Source organism: Punica granatum, chromosome 3, assembly GCF_007655135.1.
Source record: "Punica granatum isolate Tunisia-2019 chromosome 3, ASM765513v2, whole genome shotgun sequence".
Lineage (NCBI taxonomy): Eukaryota > Viridiplantae > Streptophyta > Magnoliopsida > Myrtales > Lythraceae > Punica > Punica granatum.
This window is the reverse complement of record NC_045129.1, coordinates 9349503-9370940: the sequence shown is the minus strand read 5'-3', so window position 1 is coordinate 9370940 and position 21438 is coordinate 9349503. Positions and strand designations below refer to the sequence as shown.

The window sequence follows — 21438 nt, the reverse complement described above, 5'->3', positions numbered from 1 at the left end:
GACTTTATCTATTCAGAAGTCTCGAAAATGAGATATTGTATTAGGAAATAAATATCGCATCACATGAACCAACTCATGTTCGAGCGTAGTATATTTGTATCTGAAGACAAATTCTACAGGTCAAAGTAGTATCTTCATGTGATGTAATCAGGAACATACGATGTCGTATTACCAGTACAACTACTAATGCCCCTGTCTATTGCTATATCATCTGAACCCCGCCCGCTCATTTTTTGGCGGCAGAGGAGTCTTCACTCCCCACGGTTTCTTCCGTCTCTCTCTCTCTCTCTCAACTGTGACTTTAGCAGTTGAAAGAAGAAGAGAGCAAAAGTCCATCAATGGAGGACTCAGACACCTCTCTCCTGTGCCAAGAAACCGAATCATCCCTTAACAGAGCCGAAGGGGATGACGGCGATGATGATAAGGAGAACATCGGCTCCGTGCCAGTACCGATACATGTCTTCGAAGATGAAGACGAGTACGTTGAGAACCTGATCAGAAGAGAGGCCCTGCACGAGCTGGAGGCCTCGGTGCTGTGCCTGTCTCATTTCAGGCACTCAGTCGAGAGCACCGCGTGGTGGCGGCACGCTCGGTTGGATTCGATTGAGTGGATTCTTAGTGTCAGTCTCTCTTGTCCCTTCACCTAAAAGTTCCAGTTACAATGTTGTGCTCTACGTAATTCAGTTTGTGCATCTCTGGATTCACCGGGGGCCAAATGCCTCGGATTGAACCACAAAGTTGATCGGTTTCTAGTTCAATGTGTTGTCTTTAATCATTGGATTCCTTGTACTGAATCAAATGATTAGATTGAAGCGCGAATTTTATGTGCCGATTTCATTGATCCAGGCAAGATTATTTCTCGGGTTCCATTACCGGACAGCATACTTGGCAGTCACCTACCTCGATCGGTTCCTTGCGAAAAGATCAATCGGGGCAAGTTACAATATACCGATTCAGCAACTGGGTCTCAATCAGTTTCTGATATTGTTATCAAATTTCGAACCTCGTTTTCTGACTGCTAAAACATTCAGCAGGATGGGAAGCTGTGGGCCATCCGGTTGATGTCAGTGGCCTGCCTGTCCTTAGCGGCAAAGATGGAAGAGTGTGACGTGCCTGCCCTTTCTGGCTTTCCAACGCAGAAGTACGAGTTCGAGAGCAGGGTGATTAGAAGGATGGAGCTGTTGATCTTACACACCTTGGACTGGAAAATGGGTTCGATCACTCCTTTCGCTTACCTCAACTTCTTCATCCATAAGTTGTTGGGGAGATCAGGCGGGATGGATTTGTTCACTGGTGCCGTGGAGCTCATTTTTTTAGCATCAAAAGGTCAGCACTCGTTCATTAATCTAGTTCTCCATTCAAAGGTTTCCAAAATGGTCCGTGTCTTCAATATATGTCTGTTCGATGCTATCATTCGTGAAACGTCCATCATCTTATTTCGATTGATATTTGATAATATGAAAGTCCGACTCTCCTAGGATTGTAGAAATCATAAAAGTCTTATTAATGGATGGATGGTAGCTCAGTCTGGGTTCCGATATTTTGTTGTTCTTACTAACTGGTAGTTTATATTCGTGGGAAAATCCTCATGTCCATATCATTTATTTTTTTTCATTTTTTGGGGTTGAAAATATGCAAAAGCAGACGATATTAAAAACGAGATATTATCGACTTTTTTTTTGCAGAAATCAATTTGGTGGATTATCGGCCATCCACTATTGCAGCTGCTGCAGTGTTAGCATCCTCCTCAAGTGCCCAATTGACCGGGAAAGCGGTGGAGCTGAAAACTGGGGTCATCTCATCATGGGGGTCTCAACATTACGTGAGATCACTTTCTTTCCGTATTTTTTTTATATCGCGCTACTTTCTAAGAATACGCTTTTTCATTTTCTATCATTAATTGAATACACGGATGACAAATGTTTTAACCTTTTTGCGGCAGGAACACGTAATTTCCAGTTATAACCTCATGCAGGAAATAAAGAGGAAGGGTAAGAACAAGACGCCAAGGGGGAGATTGTTTCCTTCCTCAATGTGTGCTTTTAGGAATTCTCCTCCCCTGACACCCGAGGTTGGAGGTTTGAAGAGGAGACTTCAATTCAACAGTGACAGTGACCGAAATTTACCTTTGAAAAAAGCAAACAAACAATAGCTAGTAGGAAAGTTTTTTTTGGCTGCTCATTAGATTTACATTATATTATAGGCCTTTATGTGAGTACTTAAACCCCAAAAAAATTGGTTTGGGAACTACAGGGATTGATGGGTGGTTCCATCTTCCAGTTCCCAATAAAAGTGGAAGAAAAGAGTGTTGGACAAAGACGAGTCGAGTGCCTCGATACCTACTTGGTCACACGGTAATCATCGGCGAGATATTTCCGGACAGAAATGTATACTGTGGAGTGATAAATGGAAGTGGTGGGTTGTGACTGCTCGGAAGAATGGGAGGTGCCGGTGCATGGGATGGATGCAGATGAAGATTCTTGCTCAAAAAAAGAGTATCTTCATTCAGCTTGCTACCCACGTGCGTATGAACAGTCAGGCAACATACAGTTAGCTCTTCAAAAATGGGTCATCTTTATCGGGCATCGTATGATTTTTGACAACCGATTGAGATGTCAGATGGACCATTTCTGTTGTTTTTTCGTGCAACCACTCTACAGTTGATGGGGATGTAACTACAATTTACCCGGGGGCAAAATCGAGGCAGAACAGAGGTTGAGGTTGATAAGAGATGGGGGAGAAGGAAGTACCAGAAGCCCGTCATGAACTGATGAATATTTGTTTATATCCTTGGTTATGGTAGCTGCATTGATGAATGCTGCTGCTATTCACATTTACTTGCCCACTTCCTTTTAATCTTTTTTCCTTTTATTTTTTGTTTTTTTTTGGTCTTTCTTGCTTTTGAACCCCCCTTGTATTGTGAAGAGGGGGACATCTTGTGCAAGCAAATCCTTAGCTAGGGAGTCCCTACATTTTGAAGGGAGCTTGGGATGCTTCATGTGCCTTTCAAGAAAAAGGGAATGAATGAAAGGCCATGGAGAAGGGGGAGGCATGAGGAATTGTCCTCTTTTGTGTTTGATTTGATGTGGTACCTCGAGTTGGATTTGGGGCCAATAAAAGTAATAAAGGGAATGAAGAGATTTGATGTGATTGGATTTGATTCGAATTTTGGAGGGGTCGTCCCCTTGCTTTCGATAAAGTGGCGTGGCCTTTTCGATTTATCGAGTTAGCAAAGTGTCCGAATTTATGGCATACGACCTAACACTGTACTTATTTGAACTAAATTGACTAGTACTTGTTTCATAGATTTTTATGACTCTATCAGTAGATTATTTCATCCCAGATTGGCCGGAAGAAAAGTTACATAACGTTTAAAATTATTATCATAACATCTTAACGGCGTTATAATGTTTTGACTATTTATCACATGCTTAACAAAGAAATTAAGGATTACTTTGCTAATAAATGTATAATCAAATATGACCCTCCAAGCATTTTGAGGGATTACTTAGAAGTATATTTCTCTACCAAATGGTAAGTAATACGCGCTGATACTTTAAATAAAAATGAATGATTCAATAAGTCGTTCTAGAGAGTTTTTCTTGTTAGCTTCTAAATATTATGCTCTTCCTACTTCTATCTAAGTTCTCCCTAAGCTTGGGAATTACATTGAGGCACTCGATTGCCACCAGATAACTAAATAATGCCGCTTTCCGACTGGTTTGTCATTTGTTCTTCTAACAAGAGGCCTCGGAGGATCAGGGGGTAGGAATTAGAATGGTCCACCAACTGCTTAAAGAAATCTTGTTCTCTTGGTCAATAATGTCCATCACACTCATAATCAACCTCTTAATGCAAACATCCTAGGCCATGGATTTCACCAATCCAATTTGAAACTCTAGATACAAATACAATGATGATAGTTTGCCTTTTTCCCCCCTCCATTGAAGCTTTTGTAGGTCCTCCCCTCTCTACCATCATTGAACCCTTTACAGGAGACCATTTTTCTTCTTGGGATGAGGGCTCATGTCAGAGGCTCCATCCCACCATGGTACGCTCTGGCTCGGTTCACCGCTCATACTCTAGACTGAACCGATTACATAGAGCCAGAAGGATTACACATAGCGGGGTTCCGGTCTTCCGTATCAGCTGTCGGCTAGTCGAATTTGTGTATTACAGGGAACTGGTAAGCATATAGAAAAATTGGAACGTCATTTTGCATTAAAATGGTGATACCCGTCTCCATCCGAGTATGAAAAATGACTCTTGTGTTGGCAATGATACACATACTGACATACATATATGTCCATTTGTGGACTGCATAAGCATGATGAGGGATGCTCTGAGGAAATACAGCCTGGCATATTGTACCAGGACAAAACAGCAGTTGGGTGGGATCTCTGTTCCCAGCAATAAGTGTCTTTGGATATACACAGCCATTCTGTTGTCCCTGTACTCCTGCGGCTCTACTTCAATTCGTCACAACATTACACATATCCAACTCCCGGTTAAATGTTGCATCCCTCTGCAGATCGCAAATATCTTGGATCAGTTTAATCGAATTCATCCTGGCAAAAGTTGTTTGCAGCGAGAGCGCCCGTGAAGCTGGGAGCTTACTTCGAGCCGATGTTTAATAGAGTTTCTGTACTTTACCTGGCCATAAAATAAATGTGTACTGCAAATGGAGAGTGTGGATAGGAAGGATCACAATTTCTCATTTTCCTTAATCCTTGCCAGATTATATCGTCCCAAAGCATTCCAAAGTATCCAAACGGGTAAGAACCCGACGATTTGGATTGAGGGAAGTACTTGGTACGGGGTAGATTGAAAGTAAATTGTCCAACTGGTCAAGATTGAAGATCATTGCATAGAGCAAATTGTATGGTCCTCAAACAACTAATTTCCTCGTATATAAAAACTTCCGCCCAGGAAGAAAAAGAAAAGAGTAAATATAAAATTTTTGCCTCTGAAATAGACAAGTTCCATTAATCGAATTTCTCTTAATTTTTGCATCGATTGGGTCCTTCCATACTTCAATTTTGTCCCTCACTGTATCAATTATGTCCCTCATTACATCAAAGTCGCACCTTACAATATCAATTTGGTTATTCACTACATCAGTTTGGTCCCTCACTGCTTCAATTAGGTCCCTCCATTAGTTAACCATTTGCCTTTAACCGAAATGTGCGGTAACATCAAATAGGTTCTTTTCGCCCCATTTTTTCTTGAATTTCTTTTCATTTTTAAAATTTTTTTCTTAGTCTTTTCTTAGTTACATGAATAGAAGGGAGCTCCTACCCTCCTCCATTCCCTCTCACTCCTCGAAGTGAAAGGGAAATGAGGAAATTGATCAATTGAGAGACCAAATTGATGTAATGAATGACAATCATGATGTATATATAAAAGGATCTCGTTGATAGAAAAATTAAGAAATAGGCACAATTTAAACAATATTTTCATCCCAAGAATGAAATAGACTATTTTTTCGGTTATAAATGAGGCTCGTAAGTTTAGTACTATTGAAATATAAATCTTAATAACTTTGTTGCGCATCAACGCATTTCGAGGAGAACCGACTAGCTCTCGGTTTGAGTGGCATTCACCCCTAACCACAACTCATCCACTGATTCTTCAAAATCAGTCGGTTTGGACCTCCACTTAGTTTCACCCAAGCTTCCTCCTGGTCATTGATAAATCCCCCAAGTTCGGGTTCATAAGCAGTGAAAATTGCCCTAAAAGGGGTACATGCAATCCCATTGAATATCGAGCATGGAACCCCTTGGTTATTAGGCGAGAGCGTGCATTACTGCACTACATCCTGTTTTGATGAAATAGTCTTAATACTCAAAGGAAAACCGGTTGATTAGTCGATGACTTCATTTTCAGGGGCTAAAATGAACCAAAAACAATTGTTGCGGAACGGATTCGGTCGAGCAAGGAGATGGTAATTTGACAGTTAAAGTGGGCCTAGATACGGGCCAGCTCGCTATTTTTCAGCCCATCTATTGAAACGTTTCTTTGAATTTTCCGGGGGGGAAGAAAACGTTTCTTTGAATTTGCCCCCAAAAAGATTTTGAAAAGGTGAGACCCTCACGTTTTCCCTCTCTTTCTGATTTCCAATTCGTCGGAAACGGAAAGTGTTTGAGAATCAAGCACGGAGAAAGTCAGCAATCCCTCGCCTGAGAATTCCTGAAGGTCTCCCTCCGATGGCGGAACTGAAGCGGCTCCGGTCATCCCTCCAGTCCTCAGCAGAGGACTTCCTCGCCGCCGTCGCTAAGCTCAACCTCAAGTCCTCCAAGCCCACGCTCAAACCCCTAATCCACTCCATCCCGCAATCTTCTGCCCTCTCTTCCGCTCTCCCTCTCGCTCTCCAGCGTTCTGTCCCCGAGACGATCCTCTCGTTCAAAAACATTCGCGAAAAATCTCCCATTTCCAGCCCCAGCACCTCCAAATCACCTCCCTCGAAACGGCTCCGCCGGTCAGCGCGTAACTCCAAAACCGTAGAAGAGCCCAGTCCCAGCAGCGAGGGACCCAGTGTCGACCAGCGGAGGCAGAAGATCCTGGAGCGCCTCCAAGTCCTCGCTCATGTTATGGTTCTGTGCGTCTCAAGCCCGAAGAAGGCTTTTGAAGTGGAGCACTTATTGCCTGCGGTGAAAGCACTGCACGACAATCTGATCCTCTTTGAATCGGATTCAGTCTTATCGGCAGAGATCGTGAGCTTGTGTGAGGAGTGGTGGAATGAAGATTTGCCCGAGCGAGTGTCGCTGATATCACAGTTTCTGCCATTTCTAGTCTCGAGGTCCCTGGCTCTGAAGAAGAAGGTCGACGTGCATAGAGTGTACTCGCTGCGTGAGGCATTTACTCTGTTTGATTTCGAGGACGAGAGCATCGAGGATCTGAAGCTGCTGTTGATCAGGTGTGTGATTGCGCCGGTTTATTTGAAGACGGAGGATGGGATAAAGTTTGTGGCCTTCTTATTTGGGTTGAGCGACCAGCTCATGAAGGAAGCTTTGGCGATAATAAGATCTCAAATTCCATTTGGCAAAAAATCGATGCTGGAGGCTTATGGAGATATAATTTTCCGGGTGTGGAAGGGGGTGGAAGGAGATGCAAGAGATGCGATAGAGAATTGCTTCTTGCAGGGGTTGATTGAAGGGGCTATTCACGCTAGTTCCCGGGCTTTTGCAGCATTCATTAGGAGGGTCTTGGGAGGGTTTATCAATCAACGTACTGTTGATGGGGTTGAGAAGGTTCTGTTTCGCCTCACTGAGCCTGTAATTTTCCGGTCTCTACAGGTATGGATCATTTTACCTTTGAGGTAATGAGAATATCACGATTCATGAACATGGCAGTCTTTACCCCTGATATTGGTTTTTGAGTTGGCGACTGTTCTTGTCTAATGCATAAATACAAGAGGCTGTTCTGATTAGCATGTTAGCGTAGTCTTAGAGTGCATTTAGGTTGATTTGATTATATTCTCATTCCTCATTTTATTGAAGATAATGTACTAATGATCCTCGATGAACCTTCTGCAGTATTTTATGTATTACTCTTGGGTATAGAATATCGGCTATATTGGATGTCTCCCTTTCCCTCCATTCCCTCGATCCTAACGGAGGGTTAAGCTCTAAATAAATCCCAATTTATTGTAAATATATTGGGATTTTTCAGCAAACCCATTAAAGAATAGTGTTTACCGTATGAGCATAGTCAGATCAAAATCGAAATGTCAACTGCTTATTATGCTTTAAGAGTTAAAAATCCATGATTTTTCCTTCTCTGTTGAGAAAAGAGCCATTGATCTTCACTTTGGGCATCAGATAGCAATGCGGATTTACAGGCAAGCCACATAACAGAAGTATAAAAAGTTGGCCAGCTTGGCAGGTCTTGGATATAATTATTGTTTTTACAGTCGCAGATTATATGGTGATACAATGATATTTATTTAAGTCACATGTCAATCTGGTGGAATCATCATGTAAACTTGCTGCATAATTCTTTTGACAGGTTGCAAATTCAAATGTTCGGCATAATGCGCTGCATTTACTTTTGGACATGTTCCCTCTAGAGGACCCTGATTCAACGAAGGAGGCCAAGGACTCATTACTCGATAAGCAATTCTATCTGTTAGAGAAATTGCTCTTTGACGATTGTCCTGATATAAGAGCAGTTGCAGTTGAAGGAAGTTGTCGCATCCTCCATTTGTTCTGGGAGATTATTCCTTCGTCAACCATTACAAATATTCTTACAAAAATCTTTGATGACATGTCCCGTGACATTTGCAATGCTGTGAGGCTTTCCACGTTGAATGGCATTAATTATTTGATGGGCAATCCAGAGTCTCATGAAATTCTGAAGGTGCTTTTACCAAGAATTGGTCGTCTGCTTATGGATAATGTTCTTTCCATCAGGGTCGCTGTAGCAGATCTTCTCCTCCTTATAAGAGATATCCGGGCTTTTCAGTTCAATAAGGTAAAAGTGACCAGCAATTGATAGGGATGTAATGTCAGTAGCAGCCTTCTGTGATGAGGGTTTCAAGTAGCAGTTTTTATCATCTTTCTTAACCTTCTGATTTTTGTCCACAGGTGGTGGGGTTAGACTTATTATTACCGACTCTTGCAAATGATCAGCCACAAGTTGCTCAGAAAATCACTAGATTGCTTACACCATCCTATTTTCCCTCCAATGTAACTTCTGAAGAGGCGTGCAGTCGGTGTGTAACACTTCTGAAGAGATCTCCTGTGGCTGGAGCAAAGTTTTGTGAGTATGTTGTTGCTGAGGTCCCATCCGTGAAGTCTCTCATGGAACTTCTCAAAGTACTTATTAATTTGGTTGTACAATCTGATGAACTAAATGAAGATCAGATTGAGGGCTTCCTTTGTGCTGCTTCTCACCTTTGCAAGCATTTTGTGAACGAGCCTCGTTACAAGAACACCCTTGAGGAAATGTTTCACAGCGATAGGCTGAAGCACTTGTATTCTGTGGCACCAACTCCACTTGCTCAATCCTCTGTGTTTAGCCTTGTCTCAGCCATATTCATTGATGATGCATCTGGGCTTATTGAAGAGTGCATGGGCACAATAATTAACTGTGTTGGCATAAATCAGAACGTTGAAAGGCAAGATGAAGTGAGGGCTGCTCACAAGTTGTTGCTCTCTTGCAACAAGATAGATGATGTGCTTGAAGCTTTTACAAAGCTACTGCAGAAAACAGCTTTTCGTTGCCATAACAAATTTGGTATTGAGCTGCCAAAGCACAGTGTTTCCTCAATCAAAAGGAAGAAATCTCATTCTACTGTCAAGCTTTCAGCTAAGTGGAAAGCTGGTGAGAAGAAGTCATCCAACTTTGAGGAGGATTATTTGATTGCTATAGGAGTAGCCTGGCAAATAAAGGACCTCCTTTCTGATGAGAGCCCTCGGGCTGCTATTCTGGGGTACCAAAACCTGGAGGCGCTCCTTTTCCCTTTGAAGGTCATTGCCGAGGTCAGCATGCTGGAGTGCTCGCATTCTGAGTACATGGATGCATACCCTGTCTTAGCTTATACCTCTCTTGCTTTGCATATGAGCATGAGAAACAGTGCTGCACAAGGTTTCAACATAAGGAGGAGCGATGGAGGCAGTGCTTCAGGATCATTCATTGAGGCAAGCCTCGTATCTCCTTTGGACTGCTCGGCTATTCAAAATTGTCTTACTACACAAGAAAAACTATAACCCCAGTTACCTGGTTGAACTTCATCTGCCTTATATGCATGTTAAGTACAACTTGGGGCACAGAAGTGCAGTATTTACACTGAATGAATGGTGAACATGCCTAAAGAATAGTACATTCCACCTGTTCAAATTCTGCAGAATCAGTCCGAATCTCTTCTGGATGAAATTCTTGGAACATTCTACTAAAAATTATCTTATCTGGCGTCTCTAAGTCATGAAATTATTCTTTGGTGATTGTTCCCCGAGACATGTATGAGGAGAAGCCAAGAGTATTGTAGTGGAGGAGGGGATGATTTCATATTTCACAAGGGTAGTGTAGGCCATGGTTTTACATAAATGTAAGGATTTAATTAGTTGTTCCTCACTGCAGCACCATAAAAACTGAATTCATCTAAGCTTTCTTCTTTCACTTCCTGTTAAGGTCTTGATTCTGTATTGTGCGTACGGCATTAATATGTTATCGGTATGTTTGGGGTTCATAATTAGCCAGGAAGTTGCACCAGTCAAATGTCAATCTTCTACTTTTTATGGTTTGCATTTGATGATCAATATGGCCATTTTATCAATTAACAATGATTTCTTAACATAAACTTGAGTGCTTAGTGGCTCTGTAAGAAAGTATTTAGACAGCGGCTCCCAAATATCTTAGTTTCCTCTTCCATTTTTGATGTAATCTTTGCTGGAATTGGATATCTTTGAAGTATTTCATTTCAGTAGATTCAATTTTTTTCTGCATCTATAGACTCTTGCCAGTGGGTAATTCTGGCCGTTTTCTAGCAGACAATTCTGGATCAGACAATGGATCACTTGCTGAACTGTGCACAGAAGCTGTTTGAAGCATCTGACGCACAGCCAGCAACTTCTTCTCCAAAATCTAATGAGGATCGCAGCAGAAAAACTCGTTCACGGGGAAAGAAAGACCGAAGAGCAGCAGCAGATGTCTCTACAAATAATGAAGGTGGTGAGTAAATTGTACTGTTGATTATATTAGCATATAAATAATATTATTAGAATTCAGTACAAAGATAATCATTTTGTCCATGTAGCTTGCCGATACACCACTTGCAAATAATATTTACTATTTTTCCATGCTAATATAGGAGCTCTACATGCTTCGGAAAGAAGCTCATGCTTAATGGCAAAGGAGGTGATGATGTTAACAACAATTCTCAAGTTCATCGTGGACACCTTCACATTGGGAGTTGGTTGCTGCGATTCTAAGAGGTGCTTGGACTTTACAGCAGCATTTATCCAGCACATCTTGGCTTTTGGGCAAAAGTTTAGCGTTATATCCCGGTTGGAAGAGAATGCATTGAAGGAAACAATTCTATGCTTGAAAAGCACCTTCACCTTTGCACTGAAGTTGCTCAATTTAGTCCTCAAAGATCCCAATGAAACCTTGAAACCGTTGCTTGAAGTTTTCAACCTTGCGAACTGTTTGCTTAATCTGATCACCTACATTGAGTTACAGTTTGGATCAGGTTATGCATCGAGTCTTCTCACAGCATTAAAGCCTTGGCTTCCTGATCTGATCGTGGCTCTGGGGTCCGGATATTTGCTCAGGGAGACTCAGCAAGATGCATCTGTTTCATTATTTGAGCACATTAAGTTAAAATTCCCCTCATGGTTTTCTGTGCTAGCAGAGATTGTACTAGAGGAGATTCGTGAAACCAGTTCAGAAGCAGAGGAAGTTGGGACTTCAGAGTCAGAGAAGCACTCGGTGCTCCAGAAGTTTATTTCAATGGCAGTTAAAATGGTGGCAGAAAATCGGAGCTTGACCGATGCCATTGGGGCTGTCCTTTTGGACGGTTCGGCCATTGGGCTCGAGAGGAATGACTGTGGGTTGGTTTTGGGGCTGATAAGATTTGTGTGTGTGAAGTTAGTTCGAGAAGAAGATCGGCATTGGGGCACATTTGACATGATGCTGGCTTCTCTATGTAGGATTTTCCCACAGATTGAGAAGCGACTTGAAGAGGGAAGCAGCCAGGGTGGGCAGGAGAAGTTGAGGGCTGCACTCGCTTTGCTCGAACCAGTTTGGACATATCATTTGTATGAGAGTGGGAGATTATCAGAAATGGAAGAAGAATAGATCGGCTTCGTAATCCCCTGCCACACTGTGGTACGACCAAGACTATATCCTTGACGATCTGCTGGTGTTCGTTCTTTGCATTTCTGAAAACAATAATTAGCCGTTGAATTGCTGAACTCCGGTTTGAGCAGCAGTCTACCAGAGCGATGCTGATCCGATGGATGGAGCCATTTACCATATCTGACCATGTATTAAAGAGAATTCCATATATCTCATTCCCTGTCAAAGGGGTTCTTGCCCGGAGTTGCTGTCAGCTCTACGCCTGGAGATGAACCTCATATCATGTGCTGAGGTTTATGGACGCGGATCGGGTTGTCAATCATTATGTATAAGAGTTTTTCTTGATGAGGCAAGTATTGGCTGTGCAGTCTGATGAGGAAGATTACTCGGCGATGTTACGGCCTGCAGAGGATTCCTGGATTCCTATCTTAAGCACAAAATTCGGCTCAAGTTGTAAGCCGGAGATATGTAGGTGCAGGTGAATAGATGCCATGATCGCTCAGGCGACTGGATTGTTGTACTTTCATGAAGAACGCAGGCTCCACCTCTTCCGTTTTCGGCGGAACTCTAGCGCTTAAGCCTCAGGCTGCAATTGGATGGTCTCTTGATGCAACACTGCTGGCGCTCAAAAGATTCCTGTGGAAGCCATATAAGTCACGTCCCTTTTCAGCACTCGATTTTCCATTATGGAAATTATGCATTGTATGTGTAATGCTGTCGTAGGATCACTTTGAACTTGAGAAAGACAATTGCAGGGCCAAATCAAACGATCAATCTAACCCTACGATATTGAACTGATGGCCGGGATCCATTCGATCCGAGTGATCAAATTGTAAAATGGGATGGGCTTTGAAGGTCTAAAATTGATACGAGCAGGGGTATTATTCCTGGAGAAGAGGCCAAAAATTCCCAACTGACTCTGTTACATTGGTAAGTCGCTGATGATTTCATGGGATTATTTTGTAAGTTTTAAAGTTATCCCTTTGAGCATTTCTCTCGAGCTTCTTTTCATAGCGAATCTGATCGATTTTATGGAGGTAATCATGCTTGAAAAAGCTGTCGTGTCGATTGCCGGAACGAGTCATGTGATTCTTTCATAACGCGCGGACAATCCTCCATAATCATTTTCTAAAAGATATGGGAATTACTATTAGACACCGTATTTTTGTTTAAAAATATCTTTCTAGAATAAACCAATATGTAGGATTACTTTTCAAACTTATCGAAAAATAAAGATTAGCAGGTTCATTTCTTTCGTTCCCACTTCCATTAGTTGCCTTTCCCATGGATTTGGTCCGTACAATTTACAAATAATAATCAAATTTTTTTAAAAAAAAATCTAAATCGATGGTCTGACTTTGCCTGTCGTTTAAACTCCGTCACAGCTTCCCCCTCACCACCTCCCCATCGATCGGAAGTCGCAGTTTCGCGGTCCAAAGCTCTCTGCAGATCTCTTTCTCCCTCCTTGTCCTCTCCATCTCGTTCTCTCTCACTGCGTGTAGCAGAGGTCGACAGCTCAAGATGAGCAAAGGGCCGGGGCTCTTCACTGACATCGGCAAGAAGGCCAAAGGTACTGTGCGGCTCGTGGTCTGCGTACATGTAGTCAATTTCGCATCGCTTGACCGTTCTCGGCGTTCCATTTTGCGCGGATTCTGTGTATAGATTTATCGAATCGAGCTGTATCTGTTTTGTGTGATGGTGGATCGGTGATTCTTCGCCTGCAGATATTTTGACGGCTAACTACACCACCGATCAGAAGTTCTCGGTCAACACTTGCAGCGAAAATGGAGTGGTATGTCACTGCAACGCCTGTAGCCTTATTCGATTCGATTGGAGTCTTGTTCTGGTTCTGTCGGGAGATGGATTGGATCCTTTATTAGAATATTTGTGTGATATCCATGAATCGAGCTGGAATGTTATGGCAGCAGCCTGTCACTGTTCCTGTTGACTTCATCGTCTGTTTGCTGTGTGAATTGTCGTCCGATGGTGTCTAGAGCTCTGATTGAAATTTTCAGCTAAGCCATGCTTGAGAAATTAGATGCTTTGAAGTAAGTAATTGTAAATTGTAGAGATGTTAGAAACCTTAGTTGAATAGCTATTTGCTCCTTCAATCTCTGCGTCTCTGCTGTCGGCAATAGTATACTGTTATTACCCTGAGATATCATCGGATAGTCCTCTAGCGAACTGGTAATGGGGGAATGGCAGTTGATATGCCTCGAGCAAATTGATTGCTGCATTTTGGGGTATCAGGTCCGGTTGAAAGATGTGGCCTGAGCCCGGTGCTGCTTTATGGATCTGTATGTGACATGATTTTGCTGGCTGAGCTATTGAAATATCGGAACAGTTGTAACAATTGAATTAAAACCGTAGCGAGGATCTAGTTCTTGCTTTAATGGTCAGGGAATTGATCTGTATCTTTAACTCCTTTGTTCAAATATAACCGATCCCTCCCCAAGTTTCTGGGGCAAAAGGGATAATGATGTTTTATTCTTTTTGAACTCAAACCAATCATCTCCAACATTGGCAGATTTCTTTATGAGTAACAGGATAAGAACAATAAGACTGTTTTTCACTCAGCCCCTCTTTTCAGCTACTCGGTCTGGCCTTGTTTATGTTCTTTTGTTCCTTTACATGTGACATCACTGGTGTATTTTAGCCTAAACTGTTCCTTGCTTTCTGCGGTCTCCGGATCTAACATTTGTTACCTCTCCCTTGATACCTTCTCTTCTGACAGATTCTCACGTCAACAGCATTGAAGAAAGGAGGATTATCAACAGGTGATGTAGCAGCAAAGTACAAGTACAAGAATTTGCTGGTTGATGTCAACGTCGACACAGATTCCAAGGTCGAGTATTTGTTTCATCTAACTATTCTTCTTCTATGGGAAGCTTCTGCTGAATTTAATAGAAATCTATTTTGTAACTGAGCATCTGATGCTGCTCTCTCTATTTTGACAGGTCTTGACTACACTCACTTTCACAGAGATCGTCCCTTCAACAAAGACCGTCGCATCCCTGAAATTTCCTGATTTTGACTCTGGCAAGGTAAAATCTCTCATTACTTATTGGACTAGGAAGAGTTAGCACTCATTCTTATCGTTGATATTAACTCTTAGTGGCTTAATCTTTTCAATGCAGCTGGAGGTTCAATATTTCCATCACCATGCGACCTTCACAACTGCAGTTTCTTTGAAGCAAGCCCCGACTGTTGATGTTTCTGCTACCATTGGAACTCCAAGCATTGCTTTTGGTGCAGAGGCAGGTTATGACACAACATCCAGTACTTTCACAAAGTACACTGCAGGAGTGAGTGTGTCAAAGCCCGACTCTTGTGCTTCCATCATCTTGTAAGTCTCTCGACTGTGTTCTTCAATTTTGATCCTTTCTCCCAACATATAGGACAAAACTATTTCTTCCCCTATCAGTATGTTAAGAGGACAGTAAAAACAATAATCAGTGAATTGGAAAATAATTTCTTTATGCACAACGTAATTACCCCCAATGGGCAACGGGTTCTCTTGTTTTTCTTATACTGATCAGAAATCCTGCACCATTAGTGAGGGTGATTTTACCTTTATAACCGGCTGCCTTTTGCTTCTCAGGGGAGATAAAGGTGATTCCATTAGAGCATCGTACCTTCACTATCTTGATGAATTGAAAAAGAGTGCTGCTGTAGGAGAAATCACTAGGAAGTTCTCGATGAACGAGAACACAATCACTGTTGGTGGATCATATGTCGTGAACCCCTTAACAACTGTCAAGGCAAAACTCAACAACAATGGGAAGCTCGGGGCTCTACTCCAGCATGAACTCATCCCAAAGTCTCTGCTCACAATCTCGGGCGAGGTTGACACCAAGGCTCTGGACAGAACTCCTAAGCTGGGCGTGTCCATTGCCCTTGTCCCATAGTGTGACCTTGTTGCCTATGAAAAGTGGTTTTTGTCTGTCCGAAGGTTTATTGTCATTCTTTCTCTCGAATTCTGATTCGGAGAGCTCAATAAGGTTCTGCAAGATGTCGTGGTTTGGTTAATGGCCAGTGATATTTTGGCTCGATTTGTTTGGTCGTGGATTTGTACTCTTTGTTCCGTGCAGAACCGTGAGATCTCATAGAAGCTTTGGCCGATAGAAGAATTTTTCGAATTCCAGTGCACTCTGTTTTTGGTTTTGCTGATCTTCATTCATTCCTTTCGTTTCAATCTTTTGGCCCCTAATTTGTTGTGTGTCAAAAGTACCCTATTCTCTTTACAAAGACCGACACTGGTATTTTGAATTGGATAACATAAATTATTGGCTTTAGACAATTAAACCTTTTTAACTCGATATTCATTATAAATAAGATACGATAGCATAAATTATTGCGCTTCTTATCAACTTACATTCTCATAAACCCTATACATCTTTGCACTATTTAACTTTAGTATATCCTCACTGAATGCCTTTTGCCTCCTCCATGAGAATGGACATATGGAGGAAGCGAGCCGATTACCAAAATTTAACATCTAGAGACCTAATTGAAACTTATCACAAACTTTAGGCAGTTCAATGCTCAAAATGACACGTTAGGGGGGACACTGCAGCCTGACCCAAATTGGGGTGAGTTTGCAATTTTCCCAAGTGCAAACTACATCACTATATATATTCAGCCCCAGAAACCCTAGCTTGGCCCTCTCCTCAGAAACTCCAGTCCCTTCCCCTACGCAGATTAGCGGCGGCTGAAGAAGAGAAGATGAAGTACAATCCCAGAGTTTCCAGCTCCCGCCGGAAGAACCGGAAGGCGCATTTCACGGCGCCGTCCAGCGTCCGCCGCGTCCTGATGAGCGCGCCTCTCAGCTCCGACCTCCGCGCCAAGCACAATGTCCGGTCGATGCCTGTCCGGAAGGATGACGAGGTCCTCGTCGTCCGGGGGACCTACAAGGGCCGGGAGGGGAAGATCGTCCAGGTGTACCGCCGGAAGTGGGTGATCCACATCGAGCGCATTACCAGGGAGAAGGTGAACGGGTCCACTGTCAACGTTGGGATCGACCCCTCGAAGGTCGTCATCACGAAGCTGAGGCTGGACAAGGACAGGAAATCGCTGCTCGAGCGCAAGGCGAAGGGCAGAGCCGCCGCCGAGAAGGACAAGGGGACCAAGTTCACCGCCGAGGATGTCATGCAAAACGTCGACTGATGAGGTCTCGTTCAGGGTTCTTCCTATCATATCGCCATTGGTTTTTCATGTTATCGACTCTCAGCTTAAATGCCTTCTTTAGTGAATTTTGCTGCAAACAGTTCAGATTTTTATTATATGAGACCTTATTTAGTTTTTGCCTGAATTGTCTGCTGAATTTGGGAATGATTAGTAGCTAATTTCTTGCACAAATTTGACTGCTTTTATCTCTTGATTTTTGAATAATTTGTGGATCGACTGATAAATTGATTTAGAGGCGACGGTAAGCAATGCTGGGAAAGGATATGTTAGTACTCGAATTGAAGTTACACGAGAGTTTCATTGAACATCATCGCCTGTGTGTTTGATATGCCGGAGAGGAAAGTCGAAAGCCAATGCCAATGTATAGTACTGTGATTCATATGACATTCCATTGCAATCCTTTGTCATCAGCTGTACCTGATGAGCCCCGAGTATTCCGGCATCATACTTCTTGCTTCATTGCGCTAGTTAGTCATTCAATATATCCGAAATTTACAGTTTTAGAATTTAACTGTCTAGGATATATATTCACATTCCCGGTTCAACAATGTTATCATAGAAATTCTCTTTACTTCTCAACGATTGACTGCTTCTCTAGGTTAGGGATGGTTTATTCGTCGATTAAGAAGAGATAGTGTTCTCATTTGCCACGAATTTTTCAGCATGGAAATACTATGATAGGCCACGCAACATCTCAGCTGCTTCATAATACAAGCTTTCTCCGTGGCTACATGCTGCTGCTACTTGAGTGATCCGAGTAGCACTCTGAGCTGATGGTCGGGATCACTTGTCATTGCATTCGTTAGTTGTTCCATATTTATGAGATTCGTATCTCTCGGATCGACCTTTTCTGGGATGTATCATGCTTCTGGTAGGTTTAGTAATGGAATCATAGCAGAAAGTGGCTTTATTATCGATCTTTCTAGGATATATTCACAATGACGTTCCTGGTAGGTCTGGCAATTGTATTGGCAAGTTTCTTTATAATGGTCGGCTGCTTCTCTGGTTTAGGAATGGTTTTCCCATCATTTTATATATGTAGTGTTGTCATTTGTTGCGACTTTGTCGGCGCGGAAATACTTTTCCATGCGACGACTAAGCTTCTCCGTCATACAAGCTTTCTTCATGGCTACATGCTGCTACTGGGGTGATCCGAGTAGCACTCTGATTTGTAAGGGTCCTTGTAAAGAGCCATGAGTCTTTTGGCTATCCGTACCTGCCGCTACATTGCGTCTATTGCTTGTTCCATATTTCTGAAATTTGCATATCTCGAAGCAGCCTTTTCTAGGATGTTTCCCGTTTTTCATAGGTTCATTGATGGCGTCATAGTGGAAAGTGGCTTTACTTCTTGATGATCAGCCCTTCCTCGAGGTTACGAATGATTTTGCTATTGATTCTGCTATGGGCCTCTGGTCACTTGCCGCTGCTCGGGTGTCATATATTAATATATTTATATTATATATACTAATATATACTTATTTTTATGTTAATATTGATGTGATGAAATATTAATTTTTATTTTAGAAATTCAAGATTATTAAGTAATATCTATACATATAATAAATATTTTCATTTATTTTAAATACATTATGTTATATAAATTATAAAAAGTAAAGAAATCGAGAGATCAGTTTTAGAATAAAATATCTTAAAAAATATTTTTATTTAAAATAATTTCAAAAATAACTAAAAATCTAGAAAAATCCTTTCAGAAAATATGTGTTGATATAAACTTATTTTTATGTTAATATTGATGTGATGAAATATTAATTTCAAGTTTAAAAGAATTCAAGATTATTAAATAAAATATCTATGCATATAACAAAACATTATGATTTATTTCAAATACATTATGTTATATAAATTATAAAAATTAAAGAAATCAAGAAATTGGATTTTCAAATGAGATCTTAAAAAAAATTGTTAAAAATAATTTCGAAAATAACAATAAGTAAAATAAAAACCTAGAAAATTCCTCAAAAAATATATATTAATATATACTTACTAAATTACACCAGAAACCAAGCGTTTTAAAATAATCTATTAATATATTTATATTATATATGAGTATATACTTATTTTGATGTTAAAATTTATGTGATGAAATATTAATTTTTATTTTAAAATTTTAAGATTATTAAATAATATATATACGTATTATAAAATCCTTTCATTTATTTTAAATACATTATGTTATATATATTATAAAAATTAACGAAATTTAAAAATAGAGTTTTATGATGAGATATTATTAAAAATTTATCTTTTATTAAAAATAATTTCGAAACTAAAAAATAAAACTTAGGAAATTCCATTCAGAATATTTATATTGCATTCAATTGGAGATTATCATAGTATTTAAAAGATTTAATGATATTATTGGTCTTTTTAGATGGGATAATATAATCGAAAATAATTTTAAAATATTTTGTTGATAATTTCATAATAAAAGATAATTTAAAATTTTTAAAACTCAAAAACCTAGATAATTCTTTAAAAAAAGGAGCATTTTTGAGTCCATCTGATTGGTCCCACCTTGTATCTTGTTTATATATATATATATATATATATATTCATTTAATTATTTATTTTATTGGGTCCTGAATGAATAGTGCCCTCATGATTTTCACGTTTCCAAATACTAGTCCGTTTCGCTGCAAGTCAACGTCAAAATTTGAAAGAAATCAATTGTAACAATATATAAAAGTCGGAATAATGATATAAGTACTATGATATTAATTTTTTGAAAATTTATCCGTTTGATTGGTTAGAGAATTTGATATTATTATTGAGAATATAATCCTTCATGACAGTTGTATTGAAATTTGAAAATAAAAGAAAACTCGATTCGCAAATCAATGTTAAATTTTTTCTTAAACATAAAAAAAATTATCGATTCATGAATTAATATTAAAATAATCTTGAACAAATAATGATTCTCTATGAATGTTAAATAAACTAAAATTTCGTCAATTTTTTCATACGCCTGCACAATATGCCGAGCTGCACTTTGTCTATCTTGACATTCTAACTCAACTTTGATACATGCCGTCGACCAGATCAATTATGACAACCAGCAAAAATCATAACGTTAATGTTGATGCCATATAATCATATTAGTGACAAAATTCAGCGTACATGTATAATCTATAACCTAGTCTATCTAATATACATAAGTAAAAGAGAATTGGTGCATTCAATGAGACATATTAATAGACAAAGATATAAATTAATTTGAAGATATGAATAAATAATAAGAAATTTCACGGATTATTTTAAATTCTTTCAATAAAGAATATTTTATTAAAATTATAAAATTAAAAAAATTAAAGTTGAACTATTCCTTAAAAAACTAGTTGTATATAATGAAGGAGAAATTGCATGAATGGACTAATATATATATTGGGATTACAGTATTACATAATTTTATAGTTAATTTTGCATAGGCACATAGTCATATATAAAAAAAAAATTATACAGATAAAATGCATAATAAGCTCACTCAATGCACGGGCCAATGTCTAGTTAAGTTTAAACGAACACTCACTCACAGGCGCGTGGGTGGCCCGGGTGATTTCTCAAACTAGATTGGCGAGAATCACGTGTTAAACCCTTTTATCTTCTTTTTCGGGGTAACACGTGTAGGTTGACTCTTACGCCAGCACACCAAAGGTCCTCGCTATCTAGATTCTGCCCACGCCAATAAAGGCAGCGCGTGGCGTGGCCTCGCTCTAATCAGCAAGCCAAGCCTCCCCTCGTACGGTGCCACCGTGTCTCCACCCCGTGTCCTATATCTTATGTTTCCCTTGGGAGCGCGGTCCATGTAGGCGGGTGCATACACCGACTACAGGTATAAGGCTATCATATATCACCAACTAAAGTATGCGTTTTCTAATTCAACTGAAGACAACCCATGCGGGGACGTCTCTCCATTAATAGACGCGTCTATCAAACGAGAGACGCGCGGTTTTGATTCACGTGGCTACTCATGAGAAAATTTGTTGCATGCAACGGCTTTTTCCCCTCCCCTTATTAGTCGTTTGGCTCTTTCTTAAAAGGAATTGTTTAGCCCTTTTTCATATGTATGTGGGCCCTATAAAGAGATTCAAAAACAGAGATAATGGTTGGAGTTGTGAGTCTCCCTTTTTATTGAGCGTGTATCTGAATGATGTGGTGATTATGTGGCAGTAATGAACTCACTTCAGAGACCGTGAATGGAGATAGTCTAAGAGGGACATTCATGGTGCGTTTGATTTCAGAATTAAAATAACTTTGATTTTGATTGTGGAAAATGACAAATGATTGTGTAGTGTGTTGAGTTAAAGTTAAAGTTAAAGTTTTTGACTTGGAAAATGTGTATTTTTGTTGTATAGTGTGTTAAGTTAAAATTAAAGTTAAAATTTTTGTGATTTTAACTGTGAAACCAAACGGAGCATCAATCATTCATTTTTT

The 21438-nt window shown here is 40.3% G+C and overlaps 4 protein-coding genes across 6 annotated transcripts; all 4 read left to right on the top strand.

Annotated features, from left to right (window-relative positions):
- Positions 1-238: 238 nt before the first annotated feature.
- On the top strand, positions 239-3079 carry LOC116198941 (cyclin-D5-1). 2 transcript variants are annotated; one of them, XM_031529217.1, is made up of 5 exons: positions 239-620; positions 847-933; positions 1035-1326; positions 1686-1822; positions 1943-3079. In XM_031529217.1, the coding sequence occupies exons 1-5, from the start codon at positions 339-341 to the stop codon at positions 2150-2152; spliced, it is 1008 nt and encodes a 335-aa protein (XP_031385077.1). In that variant the 5' UTR covers positions 239-338; the 3' UTR covers positions 2153-3079. The 2 variants fall into 2 exon arrangements, with proteins under 2 accessions (XP_031385077.1, XP_031385078.1); XM_031529218.1 differs by lacking the exon at positions 847-933.
- Positions 3080-6074: 2995 nt separating this feature from the next.
- LOC116199603 lies at positions 6075-12597 on the top strand. Of its 2 annotated transcripts, none has more exons than XM_031530028.1 (5): positions 6075-7295; positions 8008-8472; positions 8586-9641; positions 10491-10668; positions 10811-12597. In XM_031530028.1, the coding sequence occupies exons 1-5, from the start codon at positions 6207-6209 to the stop codon at positions 11797-11799; spliced, it is 3777 nt and encodes a 1258-aa protein (XP_031385888.1). In that variant the 5' UTR covers positions 6075-6206; the 3' UTR covers positions 11800-12597. The 2 variants fall into 2 exon arrangements, with proteins under 2 accessions (XP_031385888.1, XP_031385887.1); XM_031530027.1 differs by having other exon boundaries at positions 6076-7295; positions 10491-10671.
- A 610-nt stretch (positions 12598-13207) lies between these two features.
- On the top strand, positions 13208-15972 carry LOC116199604 (mitochondrial outer membrane protein porin 2-like). The gene is made up of 6 exons (XM_031530029.1): positions 13208-13369; positions 13524-13591; positions 14534-14644; positions 14757-14843; positions 14937-15145; positions 15401-15972. Exons 1-6 carry the CDS (start codon positions 13321-13323, stop codon positions 15705-15707), a joined length of 831 nt encoding a protein of 276 aa, XP_031385889.1. The 5' UTR covers positions 13208-13320; the 3' UTR covers positions 15708-15972.
- Positions 15973-16451: 479 nt separating this feature from the next.
- On the top strand, positions 16452-17110 carry LOC116199605 (60S ribosomal protein L26-1-like). Its single transcript, XM_031530030.1, has one exon. The coding sequence runs from the start codon at positions 16525-16527 to the stop codon at positions 16963-16965; it is 441 nt and encodes a 146-aa protein (XP_031385890.1). The 5' UTR covers positions 16452-16524; the 3' UTR covers positions 16966-17110.
- The last annotated feature ends 4328 nt before the right edge of the window (positions 17111-21438 follow it).

What these genes read in the sequence shown, in the direction of transcription:
- LOC116198941 (XM_031529217.1), top strand. Translation starts at nt 339, where the DNA reads ATGGAGGACTCAGACACCTCTCTCCTGTGCCAAGAAACCGAATCATCC. An exon ending in CGATTGAGTGGATTCTTAGT is followed by an intron (nt 621 to 846) that starts GTCAGTCTCTCT and finishes TCATTGATCCAG; the next exon opens with GCAAGATTATTTCTCGGGTT. An exon ending in TTGCGAAAAGATCAATCGGG is followed by an intron (nt 934 to 1,034) that starts GCAAGTTACAAT and finishes AACATTCAGCAG; the next exon opens with GATGGGAAGCTGTGGGCCAT.
- LOC116199603 (XM_031530027.1), top strand. Translation starts at nt 6,207, where the DNA reads ATGGCGGAACTGAAGCGGCTCCGGTCATCCCTCCAGTCCTCAGCAGAG. An exon ending in GGGCTTTTCAGTTCAATAAG is followed by an intron (nt 8,473 to 8,585) that starts GTAAAAGTGACC and finishes TTTTGTCCACAG; the next exon opens with GTGGTGGGGTTAGACTTATT. An exon ending in CTCTACAAATAATGAAGGTG is followed by an intron (nt 10,672 to 10,810) that starts GTGAGTAAATTG and finishes ATGCTAATATAG; the next exon opens with GAGCTCTACATGCTTCGGAA.
- LOC116199604 (XM_031530029.1), top strand. Translation starts at nt 13,321, where the DNA reads ATGAGCAAAGGGCCGGGGCTCTTCACTGACATCGGCAAGAAGGCCAAA. An exon ending in CTTGCAGCGAAAATGGAGTG is followed by an intron (nt 13,592 to 14,533) that starts GTATGTCACTGC and finishes CTCTTCTGACAG; the next exon opens with ATTCTCACGTCAACAGCATT. An exon ending in ACGTCGACACAGATTCCAAG is followed by an intron (nt 14,645 to 14,756) that starts GTCGAGTATTTG and finishes CTATTTTGACAG; the next exon opens with GTCTTGACTACACTCACTTT.
- LOC116199605 (XM_031530030.1), top strand. Translation starts at nt 16,525, where the DNA reads ATGAAGTACAATCCCAGAGTTTCCAGCTCCCGCCGGAAGAACCGGAAG.